The sequence below is a fragment of the Pteropus alecto genome, unplaced genomic scaffold (assembly GCF_000325575.1).
Source record: "Pteropus alecto unplaced genomic scaffold, ASM32557v1 scaffold333, whole genome shotgun sequence".
Classification (NCBI taxonomy): domain Eukaryota; kingdom Metazoa; phylum Chordata; class Mammalia; order Chiroptera; family Pteropodidae; genus Pteropus; species Pteropus alecto.
In genome coordinates, this window is record NW_006433879.1 from 578,181 (window position 1) to 605,515 (window position 27,335).

The 27,335-nt window shown below is 48.7% G+C and overlaps 1 protein-coding gene across 8 annotated transcripts in view; it reads right to left on the minus strand.

Moving 5' to 3' along the window:
* Positions 1-27,335, minus strand: part of RASGEF1A (RasGEF domain family member 1A) — a 111,043-nt gene that overhangs the window by 24,064 nt on the left and 59,644 nt on the right. For 2 of the 8 annotated variants that reach the window (XM_025044332.1, XM_015586617.2), the window contains one exon: positions 26,117-26,217. The exons of 5 other annotated variants lie outside the window; for them this stretch is intronic. In XM_025044332.1, coding sequence (XP_024900100.1) covers positions 26,117-26,164 — 48 coding nt within the window. In that variant the 5' untranslated portion in view covers positions 26,165-26,217. Of the gene's footprint in view, positions 1-10,469; positions 10,553-26,116; positions 26,218-27,335 lie in introns of those variants that run through there. One more of the 8 variants, XM_025044333.1, reaches the window with a different exon arrangement.

Consider the following 27,335-nt stretch of genomic DNA (forward strand, 5'->3'; position numbering starts at 1 on the left):
ATATTACTCAGCCATAAGAAGAGATGAAATACTGCCATTTGCAACAACATGGATGGACCTTGAAATAATCATACTAAGCAAAATTAGCCAGACAGAAACCTTGAAAATCACATGATATCACAAATGTGGGCTATAAACCTAAAAGTAACAAATGAACGGGACAAACAGAGACTCATGGACATGCACAATGGACTACTGGTTACCAGAAGAGATGGGGGAGGATGAAGGGAGAAAAATTAAAAAATAAAATGTTAAAAAAAATTATGTATATATATTATGAAAAAATAAATAAACTGGCATAAAAAAAAGAAATCATATTCACAGATGCCATGAGAAAGGCCATATTCACCCTTGTGTGCCCTCTGAGCTGTAAGACATACTCCAGCCAGCAGGCCACTGCCATGCGAACCAGAGTCATGCAGTACCTCGCCTGGCGAGACCTCCTTGACAAAGGCCCAACCCAGAGTGATGCTGATAATTAAAGCTTTGTTACAGACATGTGATTCATGTTCCTTCTTCTGAATTCCTTCCTATTTCCAAATATGATTTGCATTGACTGAAAGAATTCTGTCATCTCTTCTTCACACTCCTTAAATATAAATTCTGCCAAGTCCAGGGGTTTTCCTCTTCTCTTTTCCTCCTTCTTTTCTCCCTTTCTGTCCAGTCGGCTTCTTCTGTGGCTGCTCAGGGAACAAAATGTCATTGTCTACCAATAACTATCCCATTATTGAGACTGGATAGGCTGAGTTCAAACAGGTAGGATTTCAGAGAATTCCTGCCCTTTCCACAGGGCAGGCATCTGGCACACTGGCTTCCCATTCAGGGCCCTCAAGGATGGAGGAGAATGCCTTGGGCCTCCCCACCCCCATCTCCTTTGGCTTCCTTCCTCTTGGGCCAATTTCATCGGTTTCCACAGGGGTTACCCAGCACTCACACATGAACAGGCAACTCAGACTCCTTCCTGGATGCTAAGCTGAACACAGTCTTGGACTAAAGAGTGTGTAAACTGAGATAAACTTGAGAGCTAGTCCTGACATTTCTACAAGTCCTCTCAAGGTGCCTCAGAGGTGGGACTGGGAGACTGGGTGCAGATGCCCATCTCAAGTGAAATTGCTCCTCTGGGATTCTCTTGATATATGGGGCATCCGCTTAAGACTGCTGCTGATCAGAGTGCGGGACAGTTGCAGGAGCTCTGGCCTGTAAGGGAGAAGCCCAGTTTCTGAGAGGGGAGCATGAGAGGAGCAGCAGGGTGTGGATGTGAGCAAGTGAGAAAACGAGGGGGCTGTGTCAGAGCTTGGGGGTCCTTGAGAGGCAAGGAGGCTGAGCCTCTCTGGGTGGACAGGTGGGATGGGAGAGAGGCCATAGCTCAGGCCTTTCCAGGAGTGAGTGGCAGCTTCCACCCCACCCCCACAAGGCTGCCTGGGGATGCTGGGGTATGGAAAAAAACATATAGTTCTTTTATTTTTAAATGACATCTAATTAGGCTTTGCAATACTTTCCCTTTGTGTTTAAAAACAAATAAAAATCTATTTCTTTTGCTTGAATTGTCATCTTCCTGGTAGATGCCCAGAGTGGTGCCCCTGGGACCTTACTGCACTGCAGGAACAGAGATATCTATGTGCTAGACAAGGGTAGAGAGAGAGTGCACCCAGCTCCCTGCTGGGCCCGAACAGCCATGGCCTTGTCCAGTGGCCACAGCCTTTCAGAAACAGAACCAGGACACGTGTCTTGACCCTCCAACAAATACATCTCCCACCCCCTATGTCACTCTCTGTAGATATTCTCTGTACACAGGAGCTTTTCTGCCACATGCTCCATGTCCCCTGGTCCTGAGGCTCATAACCGAGTGGCCAGAACCTGGCCAGCCCCCAGGAGTACCAGCAGCACAGTCACTTTTGTCCCTCCCTGGGCAGTGTACTTACCCACACATCACAGCATAAGCTGCTGGTACCGCAGCCACAGTCCCATCTTCCAAACGAAGGAACAAAGGCCCAAAGGGCTTAAATCACCAGCCCTCTGTCTTATAACTCCAAAGCAGGGATGTTGGGGTCTGAACCCTGGTGAGTGTGACCACCATGATCTGACACAAACCTAAGACCACCTGCACAGGCTAGGGCAGGTAGGGGAGAAGGTAAAGGCCCATGGAAGCTGGTCAGGGCCCCTGTGAGGTGGCGGAGGCCTGGCTAAGAAGGAGATACCTGCTTGAGTATGCAGATTGGGGCCAGTGGGCTCAGAGATGCTAGGGGTCAGGCCAGGGTCTGAGGGCCAGTCATGCATGTGTCCCTGAGGGGCCCCGTGCTGGGCAGCCTCAAATTCAGGCCCTCCCTGAAACAACTCAGCAGCCTCAATGACAATGAGTGACATTCACAGAGGACTTTCCCCCTTCTGGCCATCCTACACACCCCTACAGCGTCCTCCAAAGTATTCTTGTCCACTTTCCAGGTACAGCCCAGGAGGCTAAGGACAGCCTGAGGCCACACAGTCCGTTAGGCAAGGGAGAGCCAGGGACCCAGCCCAAGTCTCCTGCCTGCAGGCTATTTTTTTTCTGCCAAGTGTTGAAAATGAAAGGCAAATTCTGAGAACTGGCTCCCTGCTGTGCCCAGCGCTCTCGCACAATGCAGGGAGCTCCTCTGCGTGGACCAGAGAGACAGGCAGAAGGACAATTATAATTTTCTATACTTCCTGACAAGTGGTAGATACCCAAAGAGACAAGTGGTAGGAAGGAATGAAAATATTGCTGTGCATTCTCTCCAAATGGGGGATGGAAACGTGAAGAGACAAAGGCATGAAATACCATGCCTTAAACATGGAATGTCATGTTCTTCTATCAGAGTGCTCATCTACACATTCACATTGTTCATATATCATAGAACCAATGAAACCCTGATAGAGTCCCCAGGCAGAAATGTACAGGTGACAGAATGATGTGGACTCACAACTGAATAACAATAAACAAATGGTGAACCAAAAAAAATTCACTCAATAAATTCACTTGATAAAAGTTTCCTAAATCATATTTGAGTTAAAAGCAATCAAAACTCCAATTACAGACACATCAGAAAAATAACCCCTATAAGAAAACTCCTTATAAAATTCGATATGGCCAAAGCTGTACTCAGAGAAAAAATTCACAGAATTCAATATATTTAAAACACACACACACACACACACACACACACACACACACACACACACACAAGAAAAAATGACAATGAAATAAATTCTTGATTCAAAAAGCTAAAAAGAGCTTCTAAACAAAACAGATGTACAACAAACCAGAGGAAGGAATAACTAAAAGATAAATTAATGAATTTAATAAAAGAGTATAGTTTGCTCATTAAAGTCAAGAGCTAATTTTTTTTTTTGAAAACACAAATTAAAAAGATAAACTGGCAATTCTAATCAACAAAAAGATGGAAGAAAGTAAGGAGGCTGGCAAAGAGAGAAGGAGGTAGTGAGGGAGGAGGCTGAGAGGGAGAAAGGAAATGCAAAAATACAGCTATTAGGAATTAAGAAGAGATAGAGAACCCTAAAGACTCCACAAGAACACTACTAGAAACAATAAACAAATACAGTAGTTTCCGGATACAAAATGAATGTTCAAAATGGTGAACCAAAAAAAATTTCCCATAGTGTTCCTATATTCTAAGTGTCAGAAAAAGAAGTGGAAAAAATAATTCCTTTCACAAATGCAACAAAAAGAATAAAATACCTAGGAATAAATCTAACTAAACATGTGAAGGACCTACATAATGAAAACTATAAGACCCTATTAAAAGAAATCGAAGAAGATACAAAGAAATGGAAAGATAGTCTGTTCTTCTATTGAAAGAATCAACATATTTAAAATGAACATATTACCTAAAGCATTATACAGATTTAATGCAATCCCCATCAAAATCCCGTTGTTTTTTTTTAAAGAAAAGGAACAAGAAATCATCAGATTTGTATGGAAGCACAAAAGACCCAGAATAGACAAAACTATCCTGAGAAAAAAGAACGAGGCTAGAGGCATCACTCTGCCTGACTTCAAATTATACTACAAAATAACAATAATCAAAATGGCATGGTATTGGCAGCAAAACAGACACACAGACCAATGGAACAGAATTAAGAGTCCAGAAATAAACCCATGTTTATATGGGCAAATAATTTTCAACAAAAGAGCCAAAACCTATAGTGGAAAAAGGAAAGCCTTTTCAATAAATAGTGCTGAGGAAACTGGAAAGCCACTTGCAAAAGAATGAAACTAGACTGTTGTCTATCACTACACACCAAAATTAATGCAAAATGGGTTAAGGACCTGAATATAAGATCTGAAACAATAAATTGCATAGAAGGAAACGTAGGAACTAAACTCAAGGACCTTGAACTTAAAGAGGATTTTATGAATTTGACCTCAAAGGCAAGAGAAGTAAAAGCAAAAATAAATGAATGGGACTACATCAAACTAAAAAAGCTTCTGCTCAGCAAAAGTAATCATCAACAAGGTAAAGAGACAACCATCCAAATGGGAAAATATATTTGCAAGCAACATCTCTGATAAGGGCCTAATATCCAAAATATACAAAGAACTCATAACAAAAAAACTCAATAACAAAACTCAATAACAAAAAAACGAACGATCCAATCAAAAAATGGGCAGAGGACCTGAACAGACACTTCTCCTATCTCATACCTGTTAGAATAGCTATAATCAACAGGACAAGTAATAACAAATGTTGGCAAGGATGTGGAGAAAGAGGAATCCTCATACACTACTGGTGGGACTGCAAATTAGTACAGCCACTATGGAAAACAGTATGAAGGTTCCTCGAAAAACTAAGAATTGATCTACTATATGATGCAGCAATCCCTCTACTGGGTATTTACCCCAAATACTTGAAAATCCATATCCAAAAAGATATTTTCACAACGATGTTCATAGCAGCATTATTCATGGTGGCCAGGACATGGAAACAACCAAAGTGCTCCATGATAGATGATTGGCTTAAGAAGCTGTGGTACATATATACAATGGAATATTACTCAGCCATAAGAAGAGATGAAATACTACCAATACAACATGGATGGACCCTGAGATAATCATGCTAAGCAAAATAAGCTAGACAGAAAAAGTTGAAAACCACATGATATCATTTATATGTGGAATACAAACCTAAAAACAACAAATGAGCAGGACAAACAGAGACTCATGGACATGGACAATAGACTAGTGGTTAACAGAGGGGAGGAGGGAAGGGGGACGTAGACGGGGTAAAATGGGTCAAATATATGGTGCTAGAAATAAATCTAACTATGGGAGGTGAACACATAGTGTAAATATATATATGCCTTACTGTTGAATTGTACACCTGAAACTTACTGGATTTCATTAACCAATGTCACCATAATAAAAAATAAGTAATAATAATAATAATAATAAACATAATTTCCATCTTAAAGAAAAAAATGAAAAAGAGAATGTAACTACAGATATGGAAAAGAAACTTTAAAAGAGTAGGTTATGTATATCTGTGCTAAAAGATCTGAAAGCATTTTGAACTGAGATATTATCTAGAAAATATAAATAACCAAAACAGAATAAAAATGTTTAGAACCCAAGAAGTCCAACACCCATAGTACAGATTAAGTAAGCTGACAGCCAACTAAACCTCAGCCATGACTAAGACAGTTTCTAAAATGAATTATTTTAATCCTTGGAGAATACGATAATTTTACATGATATTTAAACTAGTTCACCTATACAATTCAAATTGAAAATCTTTCCTACTCTTTTTATGAAGCTAACATAACTATGATTTATAAATGTGACAAATACATGCCCTAATAGAAAAATATGTATACATTTTTACCTATGAATATAGATGAAAAATACCCTAGGCACCATATCAGTAGAATGAATGTGGCAGCATTTTAAAGCATAATTGGGATTTAGTCCAGGTACATGGGGATCATTTTTCTCAGAAAAGCTAATAAGTCAACACATTAATAGATCCAAACACAGAAAAGTAATTTGATGATTTTGCTGAATATAAGAATGTCTTCAATGAAATTAACTATCTATTCTTGGTGTACGCTCTTGGCAATTAGTGTAGAAATGGAGCGTACTGTTCATGAAGAAGACTATCTATTTGAAATTTAAGGCCAAATTCGGACTTAACAATAAAACATTAGAGGCCTTGTCATTAAAATGAAAAGCAAGCCAAGACAATACCACTAGTATTTAATGTCGCCTTGCACCTTTTAGAAATCACAATAAGAAAATAAAAAAAGATACATTAGAAATGAAGAAACAGAATGTATCTTATGTGCTGTAATATGATTAATTTCTTGGGTTTTCCAGGAAGCCAAACTAAAAATCTATTCAAACTAATAAGAGAGTTCAATTATCAACTGTCTAATATACAATTTTTAAAAATTGATAGCTTACCTATCTACCTCCCCTGGGTACAGGTGTCTCCATCCTCAAAGACATTCCCACTCAGTCCACAGGGAGCAGGTGCTGTGAAGCTCACTTCAGTGGCAGTGGGAGAGGGGTGTGTGTGAGCAGGTACTTGCGCAGGGGCTGGCCCTGGGGCCTCATGGCTCTGCAGGTCTCCCAGATATTGGCCAGGGACTTGTTCTCCCAAATGGGTCAGCTTTGACACCCATCAGCCACCAGCCTGAAGCCCCCTTTCCTGACCCATGACACCACACCATTCCACCCTCTGGGCTGGACACTGCCAGTTTCCAGCCTCCTCTAGGAACTTGCTGTCCCTCTTCTAAAAATGTTGCATGTGGCCCTGGTGCCCCAAGGAAGGGCAAGCTTTGGGGTCGGCCAGTCCCAGAATGAATGTGAGCTCCTCCTGCTCCTGGTGCTGCTGCAGGCTTAGACTCCTGGAGCTTCAGCTTCCACTTGTGTCACTGGAGCAGAGACCTTGTGAGGGTTAAATAAGACCCGCAAGCTGTTTCTCAGACCCTCTGACTCACACTAGCAGGCCCCAAGATGAGGAGGAGGCTGCTGCTGGGGCAGCTACACTGACATTTGGGAAATACCGTGGCCTTAGACCCAGTCAGGCAGGCAGGTGTAAAAGGGTCATCAAAGGCAGGGTTACTCCGCTGGAAGCTGAGATGCAGGACAGTGGGTTGTCTGAAAAAAAAAAATACCCACTGGTGACTGCAAGGCCACAGAGCCAAGCACTTGGGAGCTGCAGGGCTCCAGAGGGGAGAGAAACAAAGGATCACAGCAGAGGCCCCTGACTGTCATCCATAAGCTCCAGCCTAACCGCAGTCTGTCTGCTTCTGGGCTCCCCCTTGTCCTGGAACCCACAGAGACCCAGCCAGCTCAGAACCTGGAAACATCCTAATCTGGAATCCAGCTCTGACTCCTGACCTCCTGATTGAACTCAGGCAAGCTGTGGTCCTTATGGGCCTGTTTCCCCATGTATGAAACAAGGAGGCAGAACTAGGCAGTCTCCACGGGCTGTTTCCAGCCCACGTTTGTTCCCTCGTTCTTTCCCTCACTTATTCAGTCAAAAAAAAATATCCATGAGGCCCTGCTGACCTGTGCCTCTTACTAGGAAATAAAAAAACCCATTGACCTTGATGTCTACCTGGGGAGACAAATGCAGTGTAAGCAATGTAGGATTAAGGGTCTTTGCTGAGTGCTGAGAAGGCACAAGGGTAGGATAACTAATTCTAAAGGGAGAAATCAGGGAAGCCTTCCTGAAGGAGGTGATTTCTGAGATGGGCTTCCAAGGATGACCAGGACTGGGTTTAGAGAAGGAAGAGCAGGGCAGTGTAACAGGTCTCCTGGCTGACACCCCGGTGCCAACAGACCTCTGACCCCAGGCCCTCCTCTGATCACTCACGAGCAGCTCCCATGGAGAGTGAGTCCCAAGAAGCCCAGAGGTGTAGAGGGTACAAGCAGCTTCATCTTGGGCCCAAGTCAAACCCTACCCATCCCAAAGTCAATGTGTGACTCTCTCCTCTAAGTGGCCTCCCAAACAGCTCAGCCCTTGAAGACTGCACCACTGTGGCCCCATGTTTGGTGGGTACGCAACCTGCAGGTGGTGCTTTCCTCAGTGCTCTTGCACCTCTACTAGCCTGCAAGGCACACAGCAGCCAAGTTGACACCAGATGCAGGGGCTCTCTCAACTGCTGGTAGAGCTCACATGAAGAGCTCCTCTCCCTGCAGCAGGAGGCCCAACAAGATGAAGGCAACATACTTGGGCAGGCTGGGCCCAAGGCCAGGCTGTCCTGAGCCAGCAGGTACAGGTGTAGGCAGTGAGGCCAGGAGGTGGCAAGGGGCCCACAGGGCTGAGCAAACTGAGGCTCTAAATTAGCACTCCAGACCAGGCCTCCCCTCAAACTTCAGACTGCCTGCCCCACTGCCAGTTGACATCTCAGAGGTGTCAAATTGTCTCTGCCTCCCACCCACCTCTGCCTCCTCCTTCGTGGAGTGGCCCACCTCTCCAACTGTAGAACCACATCTCTGCCATCAGCAAGGCCTCATGCTTTACCTTCAGAGCACGTTCAAATTGGCCCTTCTCTTTTCCTCCACTGCTACCTTCCTAGTCTGAGCCCCGGGGCCACTGTTCCGACCCCAACGTCCTCTTACCCTCACCTGCTCTGCTCCTGACACCTGACATATAGTCTGACCTCTGGACACAGGAGGCTTCCTCTTCAAAGCCCTGCCCGACCTTTTCTTGGTGTGCCCCTCTGGTCCCACTGCCACACATCTCCCTCCCTTCCCTCTATTAGGTCTTCATGCACAGGTCACACATGCTGAGGCCTCCCTTGACCACCCTACCCAAAGTACAAACAACATTCCCACACTGGTAGTATTCTGGGCATCAAAATATTGGACCCTACTTGCCAGGATGAGCAGGATTGTCACTACTTGTCTTAGTGAAGCCCTCCTCTGGTACCCCTATCAGCATTGGGCTGTCAGCTCCACGCTAAGGGGGCCTGGAACAGTGGGATGTCCTGCACCTGGATCGTACTGACAGGTGCATCTCAAAGGGAGGGTTTTAACGAACAGTCAGGGAAATGCAACTCTGCCTCATGTTCAGGACTAATTCTAGGATAAGTTTTCGGCTTCCCCTCCAATAGAGAGGAAGCTGCCCCCCACCCTGGAACGCACACTCCTTGAAGCCCCACCCTGGAGCTTCACTCTCCTAAAATACATGTATTTGTGGGCTTACACAGGCACAATCCTGCCTCCATAAACGCCTCTGCCTCTTTTACACACATTCTATATATAAACATGCCCGCATTTTCATACTCTCCCTCTCTCATACATCACACATACACACCTCCCACATGCCCTCTTCATCACATACCTCCCCCTCTCCCTGCACCTCCTCCGAGGCAAACAGGTAGTCCTGAGCCCTTAAGTCTGGAGAAGGACCCAGGGTCATCTTGCATTTTACAAGCCTAACTGTGCCAGTCCCAGCGCAGCCAGCCTCTTGAGGGCCCTGCTGCCGGGGCTACTGTCTCCTGCCTCCTCCCCTGGCCCTGTTCACCCCAGGGGTCCCTATCAGGTGTGCTGGTGTCCTCAGCTATAGTTGATCACTGGCATGTCAGGAAGGGCAGTGGCAGCCTGGGCTGTCCCACCCATCCTGAGCCCTGGGCGCTGCCCACTTGGCAGCAGGTGCCCCAGTGGAGACAACGCAGAGGAAATGGTTCTCTCCCGAGACAGACCAGAGATTTTCGGGATGGCCGCACCCCTTCCCAGGAGATCAGCACTCCTTCCTCAGCTTGGAGGCGCAGAAACCCCCCACACCGTGCTCCTGCGGCAATCAAGGGGTTGCCCTGGAGCTCCCCCACGTCGCCGCCTGCGGGACTCACCGCCCTGCAGGTCACGCACCGTAGCCCTACCTGTGGTTCCAGAAACATCCTGACTGGCTGCTCCCCGCTGGGTCCCCGGCACCGCAGGCGTCCCGCGTGCTGCAGCTCCTTTTCTCGCGGGTGGGAGATCCGCCCCACCCCCGACCTGGACCCGCCGGTGGATCTTCTCCGCTCCCTCCTCCCTCCGCTCGCAGGCAATCAGTCCCCAGTAAGGCAGGGACCCAAGGACCGGCGGGGGACCGGGGCGGGGCCAGGGTCGGGAACTGCGAGGCCAGGCCTGGAAAGGGGCGGAGCCTGGGTCGGGGACCGAGCGGAGCCGGGGGAACTGGGATGTAGCGGGGCGGGGCACAGCTTGGGGGCGCCGCAGGAAAGGCTCAAGGGTTGTGGGTGGCTAGCTGCGCAACTAGGGTTGGGCGCGCAGAATGCACTGCACCGGCCGTGTTGTCAGTAGGGCGGCCCTGGCAAGGAGTCGGTGCTGAGTGCGCCAGGTGGGCTGTGCCACCAGGCGAAGGGGCGCCGTGGATCAGGGCTTAGGGCGGGATGGGAGCGGTCATGTTGGTGAGATCCCGCTGTCGGAGAGTCCCCTATGCCCCCATCTCCTCCCTCAAGACTCTCTTCCCCCTCCCCAACCTCACCTCAATATCACTTTATCGTAGATGTCCACTAAAGCTACAGCAGGTGCTTGACCAGTGTTTGACTTGAATGCTTCCCCTGACGGTGCTCTCACTCCACATAGCTCTGGCTTCCAGCGTCATACAGAACTCTTGTCTTTCCATTTCCTTGAGTGAACACAGGGACACAGCAGCTGCTTTTGTGGGAGGACTACTCTGAGACACGGCTTGGGGCGGGCCTGGCACATGACACAAGTGAGGCGTCATTCCATCCCCAGGAGCACCAGCGCTCCGAAGGAATACTGTCAAGCAATGATATGTCTCCTCCTCCACCATGTTCCTGCAGTGGCCCCAACCCAGCTCTGAGAATTTGGATGGAAGAGATTGACTGAAGAGTGCCCTCTCTGAGAGATCTGGAACGTGAAAGCCAAGACGCTGAGTTGGGAAAGAGAGCTGGGGTGAGATTCTGAGGGACCAGGGACTGTTCTTGCTTCTTGTAATAGAGAGCCTAGAGAGAAGCTGAGACAAACCCAGGAGAACTCATGAGCAAGCCCCAGGGCCAGGAAGGGATAGGGGCCCAGGAGACCCTTTCAGTTTCCAGGTGTGTCCTACGAAGCCTGCCCTTTGCCCAGCAGCATTATGAGACACCTGGCTCTCCTCCAGTTTGCCATTAACCATGGCCTTGTACAGCTTCCATGGGTGGGCAGTGGGGGCACCAGGCAGAAATGGCCAGGTCTGCAGACTGCTGGCACATCAACCCCCTAAGCTTTCACGCTATCTTTCTCTCCCTACTGCATCTCATTTCAGGCCAGCCGGAGGCTGCAAAGCTCAATGACCTCTGCAGGTGACTTGTGACACCAGAACCAATCTGGGCACTTGGATTCTGGGCCTGCCTGGCCAACTGCACCCCTTCACACAGTTCTAGAACACCAGAAAGAATGAGTCCTGGGGTCTTGGTCTGAAGAAGCCTGACAGGCACTTACTCTTGCCATCTTCAGCCCAGTCTTACAACCCTGCAGGACATCTGGGACCTAAGGTGGCCACAGTATTGTCTCAGGGGTAAGTAGTTAACACTTCTGTTGCCACCTGCACCCAGAGGAGGCCTTCCCCTCTGCCTCTCTAGATGTCACAGCCGGAGGTGGCTGAGCTGACATGCAGCCCCAAGGCACCTTCCTATATAGTCACAGAGCTGTTTCCTATATGTGCTCACCCATGGAATTCACCAGCATCCCCAGTGGCTTCCCCAGGAAGAAGGAGAGCCCCTCTGCCCATTGTCTGTGCCACCGGAGCATCCTCGCAGATGGATGGTGCTCTCTCCTTCACTCACAGTTGTGAGCTCAGCATCCATCTGCATACCTAGACTGCATCTACACCCTTCCTGGCACCCAAGAATGCAGGGAGACGGATGTGCCAGGGTTGATCCCTGCCAGGGTGTTCCCCTGCTGGAAGCTGTGGGTAAAGCAGGGAGCAGGGAGCAAGGTCTTGCAGGGAGGGCTCTGGCGACTCACACAGGAGCCCATTACCTTGCCAGAGTCAGCTTAAAAAAGTGGAGAATGAGCCAGGTATGATGTGGCCAGTGGACATCTGTTGGGGGCTTCTGGAAAGAGGAGGCTTATAGGAAGAGAAGCCCCATTTTGGGGAGGCTGAACATGAGGCTAGGAACAGTATGTCCATCCCATGACCATGAGAGGATGCTCTGAGGATGGCAGAGCAAAGAACAGGGAAGCCTCATTCCAGGATGTCAGTAATGTCACAAGTGCAGATACCTGGAACAGATGAAAAACTGGGAGAGGAGGCTGGACCTACTGTAACAAGGTTCTAATTAGTGTCCCTTCCACCATTATTGCTTCGACACAGTAGACAGAGGGGTCCTCTTAAACCTGAGTCAGGTCCTGTCCCTCCTCAGCCCAGAACCCCCAATGGAATAACAACCAGAGTCCTAATGGCCATCCAGGCCCTGTGGACCTGACCCCATATGAGACTTCCCACCTCACTCCCTGCCCAACTTACTTTCTCTGTGCCAGACCCCATTCCAAGCCCTACCCATCCTCCCTCTGTGGACAGCGCTCTTCCCCAGGTATCTGTGGACTCTTCCCTTTAAGTCTTTACTGATATGTCCCCTACTCAGTGACATATTTACAGTGTTATCTTCCACTCCTGCACTTCCTTTCCCACTGAACTTTTCTCTTCATGGTTATTGCAGTCTGATATATTCTTTCTACTTCCTTATTTGTTAGTCTCTTTTAGGGAGAATCTGAGCTCCATGAGGGCAGGACTTTTGTTTTGTTCGTTGCTGTGTCCCAGTGACTGTGACATATTTGTACCTGGGGGCACTCAACACCTATCTATTGAATAAATGTGTGTATGTATATCTATATATAGATATGCATATATCTATATATACATGTATATATACATATATATGTATATCTATATATGCAGATATAGATATAGTTGTATATATCTAGCACAGGCTTCAATCCAGAATATACAAAGAACTCATAAAAATCAAAAGTCAGAAGACCTACTTTTTTAAATGAGCAAAAGACTTAAAGAGGTATATCACAAAAAAAGATATCCAAAAGGATAATAAACATAAGAAAAAGCATTTAACTTCATAGTCATCAGGGGAAGGGAAATTAAAACCACAGTGTCACACTGCCATACACCCACCAGAGTGACTAAAATGAAAAGCCAGAAAATGCCAAGTGCTGATGAGGATATGACCCAATGGAAACCCCCAGTCACTGGTGGGAGCATGAAATGGTAAAACTGCATAGTAAGACAGTCCAACAGTGCCTACGAAAACTGAGCATATGCAGGCTCAGAATTCCCCGCTAGGTGAAGACCCACCAGGAATGCTTATGCACCCACACCAAACGACACATCCCAGACCATTCAGAGCAGCACTATTCATGATGGCTCCAAACTGGGAATCACCCGGCTGCCTCAATAGCAAGCTGTGGTACATTTGCTCAATGGAACGCTCACAGCAATGAGGATCGATGGAGACAACCACTGCAAGGACCATCCCACTCCCATCATGTGGAACACAAGAAACAGGCACAGAAGAACATCCTGTCAGGATCCCATGCATGTCCAGCTCTGGGGAAGGCAGGGGAAGAGAGGGCTCCAGGGCTACATGCTGGTTACCCACGTATTCAGCCCATGAAAAATCACTGAGCTTCACGCTTATGACTCATGCATTTTTCTGTATGTATGTTATGTTTCAAAATAATTTATGTTTTAAAAAAAAGTTGAGAAAGGGGAAAAAAACAAGAAATCAAGTCCCCAGCAGGGCAGGTAAAGCTGTGCTCCAGGGCTCTTCCAAGTCTGCTGTGGGCTACACCTCAGAGAAGCTGACTTACGGGAAGGAGCATTTTGAGAACACTGGGGGCCTTGGCCTCTCTCTACTCATGCTCCAAAGACCAAAGGCCTTTCTGGTGAAGACGCCTGTTTCCTCCTTTACAAAGGTACAGCCTTTAAGGTTTGGATTTTGAAAGATGGCAGGTGGCCTAAGGCTGGGTGACTGACTTTGCAGAACAGAGGAAGCCAGCAGGTAAGGACAAATGTCCTTACAGCGCCTGTGGGACCACGCAGCAGTGTGAGAGGGTGAGAGAAGAGGGCCAACCCTTCTTCTCTCACTTCACCAGCCACTTCATTCCCCAGGGCAACTGTGCAGACAGAGCCTGGGCTCCAAATCCCTAATGTGATAGGCCACACCTCTCTGAATTATTGTTTCCCAGGTATGATGCAGGGTTCATGATGCCCAACGCAAGGCAGCTGACAAACATGAAGCAAAATGAATCAAACATTTGGTGAGCTCTAAAAAGTTCTCAGTTTCTAGTTCCCAAGGCCTGTGCTATCCAGAGACTCTATGCCTTCACTCAAGGCCACTTGTACTCAGTGACGGTCTACTAAGAGAAACTTGTTAAGAGCACTAACCAGGAACCCACTGGGACATGGTGTGGCCTGTGGGCCAATCAGCACTCTTGGAGTTGTCACTGGTCAGCCTGTGGCCCTCATACCTCAGCACACCCATGAGCTCCATGGCAGGTATGCCCAAAACCAAGGGGGAGGGAGGGGAGTGCCAATTCCCCTCAGTTGCTGACCATGTCCCTAAAGGACCTGGACCAGCTGGGCACAATTTGATGTCCACTGGGCATGCACACAGGCCTCTGCATTTCCCTAATAGTTTTCCATTAATACCCCCTTTTAAATAATAATATTCTAAGCAAATTTAACACTAATGGTTCTAGGTAGCACCAGAGCAAAAGTATATGTGTCTGGGGCAGTAGAGTTGGGAATGACAGCTGACCCCACTGATGTCCCCCTCATATCAGAGGTTATTTCTCTGCATAACTAAACGGCCCCTAATGGGGCAGGATCCTCCACGGGACTCTCCTCGCAGCCTCTGCTTGCCCTTCAACTGTGGCCTCCCCTTTGTCCTGATGTGATAACAGATTAGGGGACAAGCTGCCCGACCACCCCAGGTATGTAACAAACTGCTTGTGTGTCACTAGGCATGTAATTAACCATAAGTAATTGCAGACTGCTTGGGACAATGGCTGCTCACTGCACTCAGATCTTGTTATTGCTCTCCCATAGACAGGCTAGGAGCCCAGGAAGTAAAGAATGGACCTCAGCTAACCACAGGATTGTCAGGTATCTGTCCTATGGCTCCCCTCCCCTCAGCCTAGCTCCCTGCATGCCCACCCTGCTCCACTATGCACAAGGACCATACACAGGGTAGCAGGAGTACTGAGGGTCAAGGTGAGCTAGATGGGAACCTAAAGGCAGGAGCAGGCAAAGAGATGGACCTGATGGGAGAAAGGCACTCTACCAGCTTGCAGCAGCCCTGGCACAGAGCACCACATCCCGCTGAGCTTGTCAGAGAATCTAGCCCATCTGCAGAAACGTGTGGCAGAGCCTGGTAGGGAGAACCCCTCCCTCCAAGCCTGATGCAACCAGCTCACAGATGTAGTTGCCTCAGGCAAAATGCTAAGGTCCCAGGGGCCACCTCACCTCTGTGCCTCAGCATCCACCTTGAGAAAACAAGATATTTACCTGGAAGGTCCTGGACAGCTCTTGGCCATTGAAAGACCCCAATGGGCCAGATGTTCTGATACACCTCTTTCCACTTGGCCAGGCTCCCACTCCCCCTTCTTCCACTCTACAGGTGTTCTGGGTCTGTGTCAGGAGGGTACAATTCCTCAGGGGACCTGGCCAGACCCAGAGGATTCTGGGGCCTGGGCAAGGGCCTGGGGGGCAAGGCTGGGAGGACACAGAGATTCTGGTGCTCAGGAAGGGGACCTTGTTCCTGCAAAGTGTACCAGGAAGTGCTGGACTGTTAGAGAACAAGCCCTTTGCAAAGGGAATAGGGAATGTGTAAGGAGAGTGATCCCTCATGGAGGGAAATGCAGATGAGAAGAGAGTCCTTCATCCAAGTGAGGTCCCTCGGGAGAAAGGGGGCAGGCCTGGTCTGAGCACTCCCAGGTCTTGTCCTCCCAGAGAAGTGAGATGCAGTTCCTAGTAGTGTCCCTCCCTGGGCTTACTTCCCCCCAGGTCCTGCTGCCCCTTCAAATTAAGTCTCCACCAGTTTGGGCTAGTAGAGATGGGCAGAACATGGACCAGAGTCCCTGCACGGAGATCACCAGACAGAGGTGAAGTGACCTGCCCAGGGCAGCCTGAAGGAGCCTGTGGGCTGCTGCCCTGGTTCCCACCAGTGGGTGGGTCAGCCTGCTGGGACCCAGGACCCTGGGATAGAGGACTGGGTGAGCAAGTACCACCAGGGCTGCCCGAGGCCACACTCCAATCCTTTCCTCCATGGCATTATGCAAAGGCCACACTCAGGTTCCTGCTCATGAAGAAATAATATGTGAGCGAGCCACCAGGGCTGCCCGAGGCCACACTCCAATCCTTTCCCTTACGGCATTATGCAAAGGCCACACTCAGGTTCCTGCTCATGAAGAAATAATATCTCAGAAGCAAGACTTCCCTTTGGGCAACACTCCCTAGCTGGGCCAGCTTCTGGAGTGAGGTTGTTTTTTTGTTTTTTGTTTTGTTTTGTTTTATTTTTTGTTCTGTTCTGTTTGTCTTTCTGTGACCAGCAAGCATTCATCTTCTATGGGCAGAGGAGGAGAGAGAACACTCTCCCAGAGATAGGTGGAAAGAGAAGCCCAGATGTGCCTCCCTGATAAATGCCAGCAGTGGAAACCACAGAGGAAACTGGCTGCTCGCCATGGTCAGATCCCCACCAGACTGGAACAAAAAGGCCCACCTGCAGGCTGAACCCCAAAAGGTTCTATTCCTCTGATACTGACATTTGGCCTGCTTCTGTAATCAGCACTGGTCATCTTTAGAGAATATTTCTCTTGCCAAGGGGTATGGCTTCCAGGCTTTGAAGACCTGCTTTGGGAAAGCTGACCCTGGATTGGTCACGTGGAGGTCAGGCTAAGGTGAGACATCCATGTCCTATAGGGCCCCAGGGCTGGGGACACAGAAATCTTGAGTCTGGGCCCTCCAGAAGGCATGTACCTTAGGCTGGGTAGTTTTCTAGCCTTGGAGTACAACAGGGCACTTGGTCCAGAAGAATATCTTTGGGCAGTAGTAAGATAGTAAGTGCACATATTCTCTGGCACTGCCCCTGGCCTATGATGTCACTAGCAGACAGCCTTTTGGCCAGGTCACAGCTTCTGTGAGCCTCAGTCCCCACCCAAAAACAGGATTCATGATGTTCTTTCTCAGAGATGGTGCTGAGACCAAATATGGTTTGGGTGGATGCCGGTTCTCATGCAGCCGTTAGGCAGGGGAGCTGTAAGGGTATCCTCAGGAGGGCTATAAAGGCTGAAGAAAGTATGCAGGACACATAGGTGGCATGGCTGGCCCCACCTGGAGAGAGTTGGGGAGTCTAGGGAACATTAAATCTAGGACAATACAGGGAAAAACACAGAGCAGAGAGCGAGACCATTCAGTGTAGCATGTCCCCTTTCTCCATTGTTTGAAGAGAGAGACTGAGGCCCAGAGATATGTCTTGTTCCCAAGAGCACAGCCATCAGGAGCTGGGAATCCAGCCATCGTATCCAAAGGCCAGAGGGAGGGTGAAACAGGACAGCCCAGACCACTGTCTTTCTGCTTCCATCATGGGTGTCACTCGGGCCCTCCCCGTATATACCCCTTGCTCAGCTTGCTCTCACCTTCACATCTGCCCCATCCCTGTCAGTCATCATAACAATGAGCACTGAGCACGGTGCCCTGTGGTTGCACTGCTGTCTTGGTTTGCAGCAAGCCATAAACCAATGCACTTTGGACACAATCTCTACACATCTCACAGTCGAGGAGACAGAGGCTCAGAGCACAAAGCAAGGTGGTGTAAACATGGGCTGGCCTATCTTTTAGGAACCTTGTGGCCTCAGGCTAACACTCCCCAAGGGTGCCCTGGTTCCCAGGGCTACAGAAGAGCAGGGTTCTGGGATCAATGCTGAGCACTGGGTTCCACTCAAGGCTTCTCAGCATCTCAGTGCAAGCAGGGCTAAAAGTGCGGCTCGTCCTTACAGTGCCTTTGCGAGAATTTGAAAAAGGCACCCTTTGCTCCAGCAAGGCATGTTTGGCAGGCAGAAATCAAGCTGGCTCCCAACCCACTCACCCCTCAGCCTGGCACCCTTGCATATGGCAGCCATGTTGAGGCCACTGGACTCAAAGATATTTAACCACAGAGCTGCTTTCTCCTGAGTATTCCAGTATGCAAGGGTTGAGGAAGGCTCTTCCAATGCCTCCCCATGCCGGCTGGCCACTTTGGTCCATCTGCCAGCCTGTCCTGATTTACCTGTGTCCTCAGCACTGGCCTTGCCTATATGTTTGTCCCACCCAAGGCCAGTGTCATGGCACAGGACTGCACTGGAGAAGGCCCCTGCCAGGAAGAAGCTAGAATGAGGCTGCCTTGCTTCCAGGTGCTGCAGGGACAAAAACCCACTATCCAGAACTGTAAATGTTCATCTTTTCCCCAGTCACTGAGAATCAGGATCTCTGATCTCCATCTCCATTGGCACAAATATGCTCTTTTGGGAATTGTGTTAAGATGCCACAGAGGATGTGGAATGTCTTTTCACGTGAGGCTTCCAGAAATTTCTCCATCTACTTTAGCCTCCTGGAGACCAAGAGGGTACCAGGTATCTCCTGAAGCTCTTCCAGGAGCCACTCTGTACTGGCTCTGCAGGCCAGGACTCAGCTGCACTGCAGAGCTGTCACAGACAAAGGAGCATAAGAGATGGGAACATAGGGCTGTGAGGCTCCCTCCAGAGAGAGGCTTCCAAACCTGACCAAATCCCTCCAGAACTTGCTAAAAAGGCAACATCCAGGCCCCCACCTCAGAGACCCTGCTTCCAAGGGTGCGTGGGGACTCAGTTGCTCCGGAAAACTGTGAGAATTTGGATTGGAATGCAAGGCCACAGACTGATGGGCAGCCTGTGCAAATGTACAGAGTGGACAGTAAGGAACCATCTAGAGAAAGAAGGGCAGGGACATGGGGATCAGGGGTCAGACCCAAAGCAGGGGACCTAGTGAAGCTCAGGGCATCTGTGGGGCCTAGGGATGGAGCTGGGGATTTCAGGAAGGAGGCTGCTGGATCACCCAGTCAGGCAGGGGCCAGGGAAGGTGACTTCCTTGAGATGAAGGAGGTCATGGCATATACTAGGCATCCATAAAGAGCCTGAAGAAAGTACCCATGGGGCAGTGAAGGCTGGAGACCCTTCCCCACAAAAAGCTCTCAACACCTGCCCTATCACCTAAGCAGAGGACTGACTGCCTGAGAACTGGCCAACACAAAATGGGACAAGGACAAGTAGTGAATGTCCTTGTGGCAGAGTCTTCATCTCGGTGCCCAGAAGGAGGGGGAGAGGTGCACAAATGAAGAAGTGTTAGATAGGACAAGGGTCTCAAGTTCTGGGCAGTTCTTACTAAATGCTATTCTTGCTAAATGTTAAAATGTAGCACAGTATTTTGCAGATAAAGCTGCAAATAGGATGCACTTGACAGGAACCCAATTTGATAAGTGTGGCCAAGTACAAAGAAGAAATCAATGTGTAATTTACCAAATAACATATAAAAGCAATGACTAAGCCTCCCTTTCTGGAGACAGAGTTTGGGATGTGAATATTCTGCCTCTTTTATTTGCTGCAAGTAAATAAAACTACCTACAATCAGACAACCATGTCTTGTTCTTGAATAGAACACCCCAAGCGACAAACTCCTTGAATTTGGTAACAGAAGCTGGAAAGGCTCATCAACGAGAAGTAAATTGCTTTATGGCAACGAAAAGCCCCAAATCATTAATTTTCACCTGTGAAATCTGCAAAAATTATGTTAAAGGTAATACAGATTTGTAACTCAAGTGTTGGGGGAAAACTGGGGTCACCGGTAGGAAAGGAAGAAAAACGGATGACAGAGATTGGTTTCTAGAAGGCACTTCAGAGAACAGTCACTCTTTGGCAGCAAGCATTATTTAAAGCACGTCACATCCGTGTGTGCACGCACGCACAAGTGACCTTGTGTGTGTGCACATGTATGTGTGACTTTATGTGCATGCATTTGCACATGTGTGTTTTGTGCATGAGTGTACATGTATGCACATGCAAATGCCTCCAGGGGCACGTATGTGTATGTGCTATAAAACAGACAAGCACATATACACTGCAGGGTTAATCAGTGTATATGTGCTTTCCCCACTGGCCTCTTCCCCTCAGGCCTTCTTTTGTTCCTCTTCTATTCATTTTTCCTTGTTAAGTGTTTCCCAGTTTTCTACAATGAACATGAATGGTTCTATCATCGGCATAACACAACACATGTTCTTTTTCTAAAACCAAGACTTGAGGCTTTGGTGCTTCTCCCAAGGATGCCTGGTGAGAAGCAGAGCTGCATCAGCAGTAGACTACCAAGGTCTTCCACAGGCTCCTGGAGGGAGTAGACTTGCTCCCACCAGCTAGGGTATAACTAAGGGAGGAAGGGTACCCAGGACAGATAAGGGTGGGCTGGCCATGAGGGTCAGAAAAACTTGAGGACCCTCCTAGTTGGATGTCAGGAAAGGCTGTATCAGGCAGCTTGGCTTCATGGGAGCAGCATCCTCCTGACACCTGGGTCCTTGAAGGACTGTCTGTCCACTCTGGGTCATAAAGAGCCTGGACAAGTCCCCAAACAAACTCACCCTCTGGGAATGTATTCTAGTGTATGTTCTCAGCAGTGCTCATCATTCTCCTCTCCTTACATCCTACTAGCTTCTCTCTCCAGCTGTGAGACCAAAAGGCTCTGATTAGTGCCAGGTATGGATACTGTAGGAGCTGACCAGGGGCAGGCAAGCGGGCCCCCTAGCCAGCCTGACTGGGTGTCCTCCTCTTCACACAGGCTGGTTTTCACTGTCTTGGGGACATGTCCACTTGATTTTTACCTCCAAGACTCATGTTATTACCCACCTCCAAATTGTCTTTCTGTTTCCACTTTTGCCTCTAGTGCCTTTCAGGAACACCCCCTCACCTCCTCCAGAAGGCTTGTTGACTCTTGGAGCATCTTCAAGGGCCTCTCCCTTGGACTGCCAGCTCACTCACAACATGTACCTTCGGCCCTAGTCTTTCTACCACCACCTCGCAAGAAGGGCTAGTGGCTCCCTGGAGGGCCTCACTGTGAGGATCAGAGCTCCTGTCTAGGCTCTTTGAATCAAATGTTCTGTGCTAGATGTCTGCCTCAGGTGAAGGTGTGGAGAAAGGAAGCACAGGGACCCTGGATTTGCTTACCTTATCAATGGGTTCTTTAACAGTTGGCTGGTAATTTGCATTCCTAACTAGACTATTCACTTATTCATTTTTTAAAAGCTAATGAACATTTACTACGTGCTAAGTTCTGAGAGATACTGTCCCTGCTCCCAACCTTTACCATCAGGTCTGTGGGATAGGGGATGATAAACAAGTAAACAAGTGAACAAAATTAAAGCTGGTGATGAGAAATACAACAGCATAGAGCTTGTAGGACCAGAAGGAGCTTGGTACATTTAAAGTACAGAAAGACCAATGTGCGGGCCTGTAGTGAAAGACACCTAGACACTTATTGCCATCCTTGGAATTCTACAGAAGCTCAGCAGAGTGGCCAAGTTAGGGGAAGGAGGGGAAACACAAGCAACCTGAGAGGGTTTCATACCATCCGTAGCCGTAGCCGAGAAAGCCTTGAGGATTCTGACAGCCACCCCTCCTTGAGGCTCTCAGCAATAGCAGTTCAGATAGGGTGCTAGCTTTAACCATTTGGGAGCTGACTCTGTAGTAGTTCTTTCCCAACTAGATGGAAGCATTTCACTGTTTCAGACTAGCTCTAGTCATTGTGAACAGCATCAGGACCGTACATCATTGGGCTAGCCACTCCCCCTTCTGCCTCCCCACCCAACCCGAGGCCAAGCCCAGCATCTGCTCTCCTCCAGAGGTCAAGGGCATCCTCTGCAGTAGAGGGCTGACTGCAGATCAAGGCTTTGTTTCCATCTTTAAAAGAGGAAATAGGGCTGAGGCCATTAGGGTGGGGTATGAATTAAGGTCAGGAACCCTCACTGCCCCCCCAACCCCCCCCTCAAAATCCACAGCTGAAGAAGTGGGTAGGGGGTGGAGGACAAACAGGTATCTTGAGAACACGTGTTTCCTCTTTCTTTTAGAATCAAGAGAGCCACTGCCTTCCCATCTCAGTATCATCTCCCGCTCCCAAAAGATGTCCCAAGACCACCCATGGTGACTTCCTCTTTCTTCTAGACCCCAACCCAGGGACCGCACGTTCCCTGGACTTGTCCCTGTACCCACAGGGGCCAGCCTCTGAGCTGCTAGCATTTTCTTCTTGGACAGAGTCCATACGCTTGCAGTATGAAATGTAAGTATGGCTTGTATGGACTTTGGTTATCTTAATATTCCAAAAATGCTTTCGCATGAACAATAAACAGACGCCAGAATCCATAACTAGTTCCTCCTGGCACAAGATGTAGAGACGTAGGACAAGCTCAGTAACTGTGGAACAGGCCCCAGCACAGGCCACTACATGGCACTGGGATCTGTGTTCAAGCAGTAGACTGGCCCTTTCTGGACTGGGGGCATAAGGCTTGTTGGGGAACCCAGGGCAAGCCCTGCCCCTCTGTGTGCCTCCATTTCCCCAGAAAAGTCTCTGAGAGCCCTTTAGCTGGCCACCTCTGATTATATAGAATGAAGTCCTGAGGCTGCTGGGCAGAGAGGTAGAGCCAGCAGAGCAAGCAGGTTGATGAGCCTGGCTGGGATGGCTGAGAAGCTTGGGAGCCGGCCCCTCCCACCACTTCTCTCTCCCGCCTGGTGCCTCCCAGTGCACTGCACATCTCCTTCGATTCTTGTGGTATCCACATAGAAAGGACTCAGCTGTGCTGTTGCTGCCACTCCATCCACCCCTGCACCTCAGTCATTAGGGTCATGTGAACCCAATATAGGCAGAATGTGCCAGAGGCCCATGCAAGGTACTGAGGCTTGGCCTCCCATGTCTCTGCATCCCCTGCCTCTGGCTCCAAAGAGTCATTACTCATGGGTCCCAGGCAGATCCCACTGTCCTGCCTGCTGGATGTGCATAGTGCCCCATCCAGGTATCCACTGCTGCCCTCACTGTTAGGACATCTGGCCTGGTCCCTGCAAAAGAAGGAGATGGTACTGCTTTCACCTCCTGTGCCCTCTCTGTCCTCAGTTTCCTTGCCTGGGCAAGTGCTGGGCCATGTGGGCCATGCTGGTCAGCCAGGTGGAGGGCAGAGGCCATCCTGAGTATCAGTCCTGGAGAGGCCGGAGCAATGGTGAGACCCTGGGCCCCATGTCCTTTCTGCTCTATGGGGAGAGCACAGGAAGCCTAAAAGTATTTGGACAGCTGTAAAGTGTTGTACCCTATACAAACATGTATGGATCAGGCTTCTCATTTGGTTGTTCTAGTAACAGGAAAGACTCTAGGGGACCTGCAACTGCCTAGGGACGCCCAGAGAAGGTGTAGTAGGGCCGGGTCAGTGACTACTCTCCCCTCTGCCCTTCACAAGGTCACTTGGCTACTTTCCACAGTTCTCAAATGTGCCAGAGAATGAGATCCCTGGTGAGTGTGTGTGTGTGTGTGTATGTCAGGGGTAGAGAATGCTCAGGACCAGCTGGCCTGGGTAGGGTTTGGGGAGCTGGTGAAGGGTGGTGGAGACCAACGTGGATTGAAAGAAGGCAATCAGAGCTATCTTGTCTTGGGCCGTTCCCCTCTCAGGAGTGCTTCGGAAACCTACTCACACACACAGGCCCAGCCGCCAAGATATTTCTCTGTGCATCTATGTCCCAGGACTGCCAAAAGACTTGTCTTCGTGGGAGAAAAGGGAGGCATATCCTGCAAGGCACATGGAGACCCACATCTTGTACACCTTGGGTGAGATCCTGGCCCAGCAGCAAGCGGGGGCCAGCAGGCAGAGGTGTGTTAGGGCCTGATACAGGTGCGTCCAAGTTCCACCTTCAGGAAAAGGTTTTAACCAAGAAAGAACATATGGTCTCCTATGCTTGAGCTTCTCTATTTACTTCACTGACTTCAAATATTTTTGAGAATTACATTATGCTTTTTGATAGTTTACTTATATTTTATTCTATGTTTAGGAAGAGAGTCTGCGTCCCTTCTCTGACTTCCTTATTTATTGTTCCATCCCCATACTGACATACAGTCCTGCAACCCTGAAAATGCTCCAGGGCAACTGTGAGGATCCTGTGGACTCTCCCCTGGCCCTCTCTCTCTTGGCAGGAGGAGGCTGTCTGTGATGAACAGGGAGCCCGTGATAGAGACTTGGGCATCTGAGCAGAGGAGAGGCATGAAGGAGTATCAGAGGGGAGGCTGGCCAACTGCCGAGCGTGTGAGCAGGCGGCCGGCCTCTGGAAGTTGTGCCTCTGCCCCTAGGGAGGGCTACGGCTGCCTGCCCATGAGCATCTGTGCAAAGCCAGAACCCATCGGGAGCCAGAGAGAGAGAATGATGCTCCAGGCTGGTGGAAAGGACTCGATGCCAACTGGACATGAAGTCACCTGTGTGTGCACAAGCACATGTGTGCTTCTGTGCACATGCCTACTCCTAGAGCAAACACAAATGTTCCTAGGAGGGTTCTTTCACAGTCATTCCCAAAATCACAGGCTTTAAAAGATGCTGTCATACCCTGCTCCTCTCACCCCAGACAGCTATGGTCCACTGGCAAGCACCCCATTTCCTGGCCATCACTATCTGAGTGGCAACCCAGGGCCAAGGCTGGACAGGCATGTCCTGAGAATACCAGGTGAAGTCACAAAGCTGAGACAAGAACATGTGCCTTTTCCCCTCCAGGGTCCCACCTCTCTCCTGGAGTCCCCTATAGCGGGGAGAGTGGTAGGCATGGCCTATAGAGAAGTGTTCTTCATTCTCCCAGCCAGAACCAGGGCCCTAGTTAAGGGGAGGAGACCAGATCTACTTGTGCAGAGCCAATCCATGCATTTGCACATTTATTTACCTAGTTTGCTTGTTTATTTTACCCATTTTAAAATTGAAAATACAGTATATGCTCATGAGAAAACACTCAACAGTACAAAAGATTATACAAGGAAAAGGACGTCCCCTCCCACCCCAGGCTCCAGACTCTCCCCAAAGACATCACTATTAACAGTTCTTTGTGTGCAATCTTCCAAAATTTCTCTTTGTTCATGAAATTATTTACATGTACAAACAGGGTTCTTTTTCTGAATTAAAGGGCTCACACTTCACACACTATTTTCAACTTGCTCTTTTCTCTGGGTAACTCGTCATGTTCTGTAATAGCTGCAGGGTGTCTGGGTGTCTATGCTGTCACATGCATGATAAGTCCTCTAGCAAAAGGCACTCAGGTGTGATTTCGTGACCACAAACATTCCTCGGTGAGCATCCTTGACCAAGGGTCTTTAACTGTGTGACTATATTTGAAGGATAAACTTCTGAAATTGAATGTGTTGGATCAAAGATATCATAGAAGTGCTCTCAAAAGAACATGGCCAGATGTCAGTGAAATGGTAAGAATAAGCACCTCCAAAAATCCTCCTCCCATTAAAGCAACAAGAAAACTTGCAAAACCAATCAAAATGAATTTTTTTTTTAACTTTAGAAATTAATCAGGGGCTTGGAGCAAATTAGGGAGCATTCATTCACAAACAAACAAACAAACAAAAAACCCCACTGAATCTCAGTCAGAATCATAAGCTTCCTGCTCCCTGCATCGTCTCCCCTCCCGCGCCCCCACTTATTAGTGCCCAGTGCCTTGAAAAACAAAACCCCATACTTGTCATGAAAAGCCTGGAAACCACCAAGGGGAGCAGAACAAGAATGAAATTCTTTCAAGGCCTCATTCCCAGAAAATTATCATTATCGGACCTGTCCATTAGTTCTCTGGAAGATCCCATTGGCAAGAATGTCTGTATTTGACCAAACTCAGAGCTCACCCAGTACAAAAAACCTGTTTTCCAGAATTGTCAGAAACAATTACAGATATTTAACTTCATAGCTGCCTATAGCAGTAGATAACAGTTGGAGTGAACAATAGTCAAACTAAAAAGCTTAAAAGACAAAGGTCAGTAATGAGATGTCCATAGGGACTTTAAAAAGTTGCAATTTAGTCCTTGGAATCCAGAAGGCCACATACCTTGGCTACAGAGGTCCTCCCAGAAGAGTGAGGAGTCCTGGCCCACATCAGGCTTCACAGCCCAGGGTTCCAGTGCCAGGAAGAAAAGTCCCCACTTCTGCCTGTGAAAACCAGTGGAGATTGTGGCTTAGTGAGATGGAGGGCTGAGGGAGTCACAGACTTTTCTCTTAATGGGCTTGTGCCTGAACTTACTCAGTGATGAACTTGCTTACTCTGAGCTCTAGCTCTGGGGCAGCAGCCCGAGGAGTGCCAGGAACATATGGGGAGAAACTGAGTTGTCTGGCTTCAGAGCAGCTTTCTCCCAGACAGAAGTGCTGGCAGTATTACTACTTTGTTGCGCCCACCCTCGCCTGGATTGCAGACCCAGGTGGGTGCCATACTGGAGTATCCATCAATATAGCTAACATTAGTCACCCCACTCTGGTGATTCTCTGAGGTCCCGCCTTTCCTAACATGTGGGCCCACTCAAGCCACTTCCAGTAGATTTTCCATACAAAGGGCCTGTCGTGGCTCATGCCACAGACTTTTCTAAAATCTCTCTAAGTTTCACAGAACTTAAGCAAGTAGCATCCGGACTCAGTGTGCCATGTATCTCTTGGTGAGCAGCCCTAGGCCAACACTAGTGGCAGCTGGCCTCAGTTTACATCTTAGCCTTTTGAGGTGCTTCCAAGCCCAGCATGGAAGGTGGCCATCTATGGATTGGTTGGTGGCTCACGCCAGGTGGCCCTGGGCAAGTCACAGCTGAAGCTGAACCTGATTTGTGGCAGGGCCCCTCCGAGGAGGCCTCAAGGTTGGAACACCCATTGGCTGTGTTGAGTCTGAGCTGGAGCACCAAGTGGGTAACATCTGAGGATGACACACTCAAAGGGCAGACAGGGCAGGCAAGCACTAGAGCCCTGCTAAAGTGAATCCTGCTTTGTAGAGTCAGCCCCTGCACAACAGCTCCTCCACTGGTCATGGCCAGTCTTCACAACCAATCAGCCTGAGGGTCAATCCCTCCCACTGACGAGCAAACAGAAACCAAGACTCAACTATAATAGGAGGGCACACACAACTGATACAAGGGATATACCTACTCAAAGGGCAGAGGGCAGGCAAGCACTAGAGCCCTGCTAAAGTGAATCCTGCTTTGTAGAGTCAGCCCCTGCACAACAGCTCCTCCACTGGTCATGGCCAGTCTTCACAACCAATCAGCCTGAGGGTCAATCCCTCCCACTCT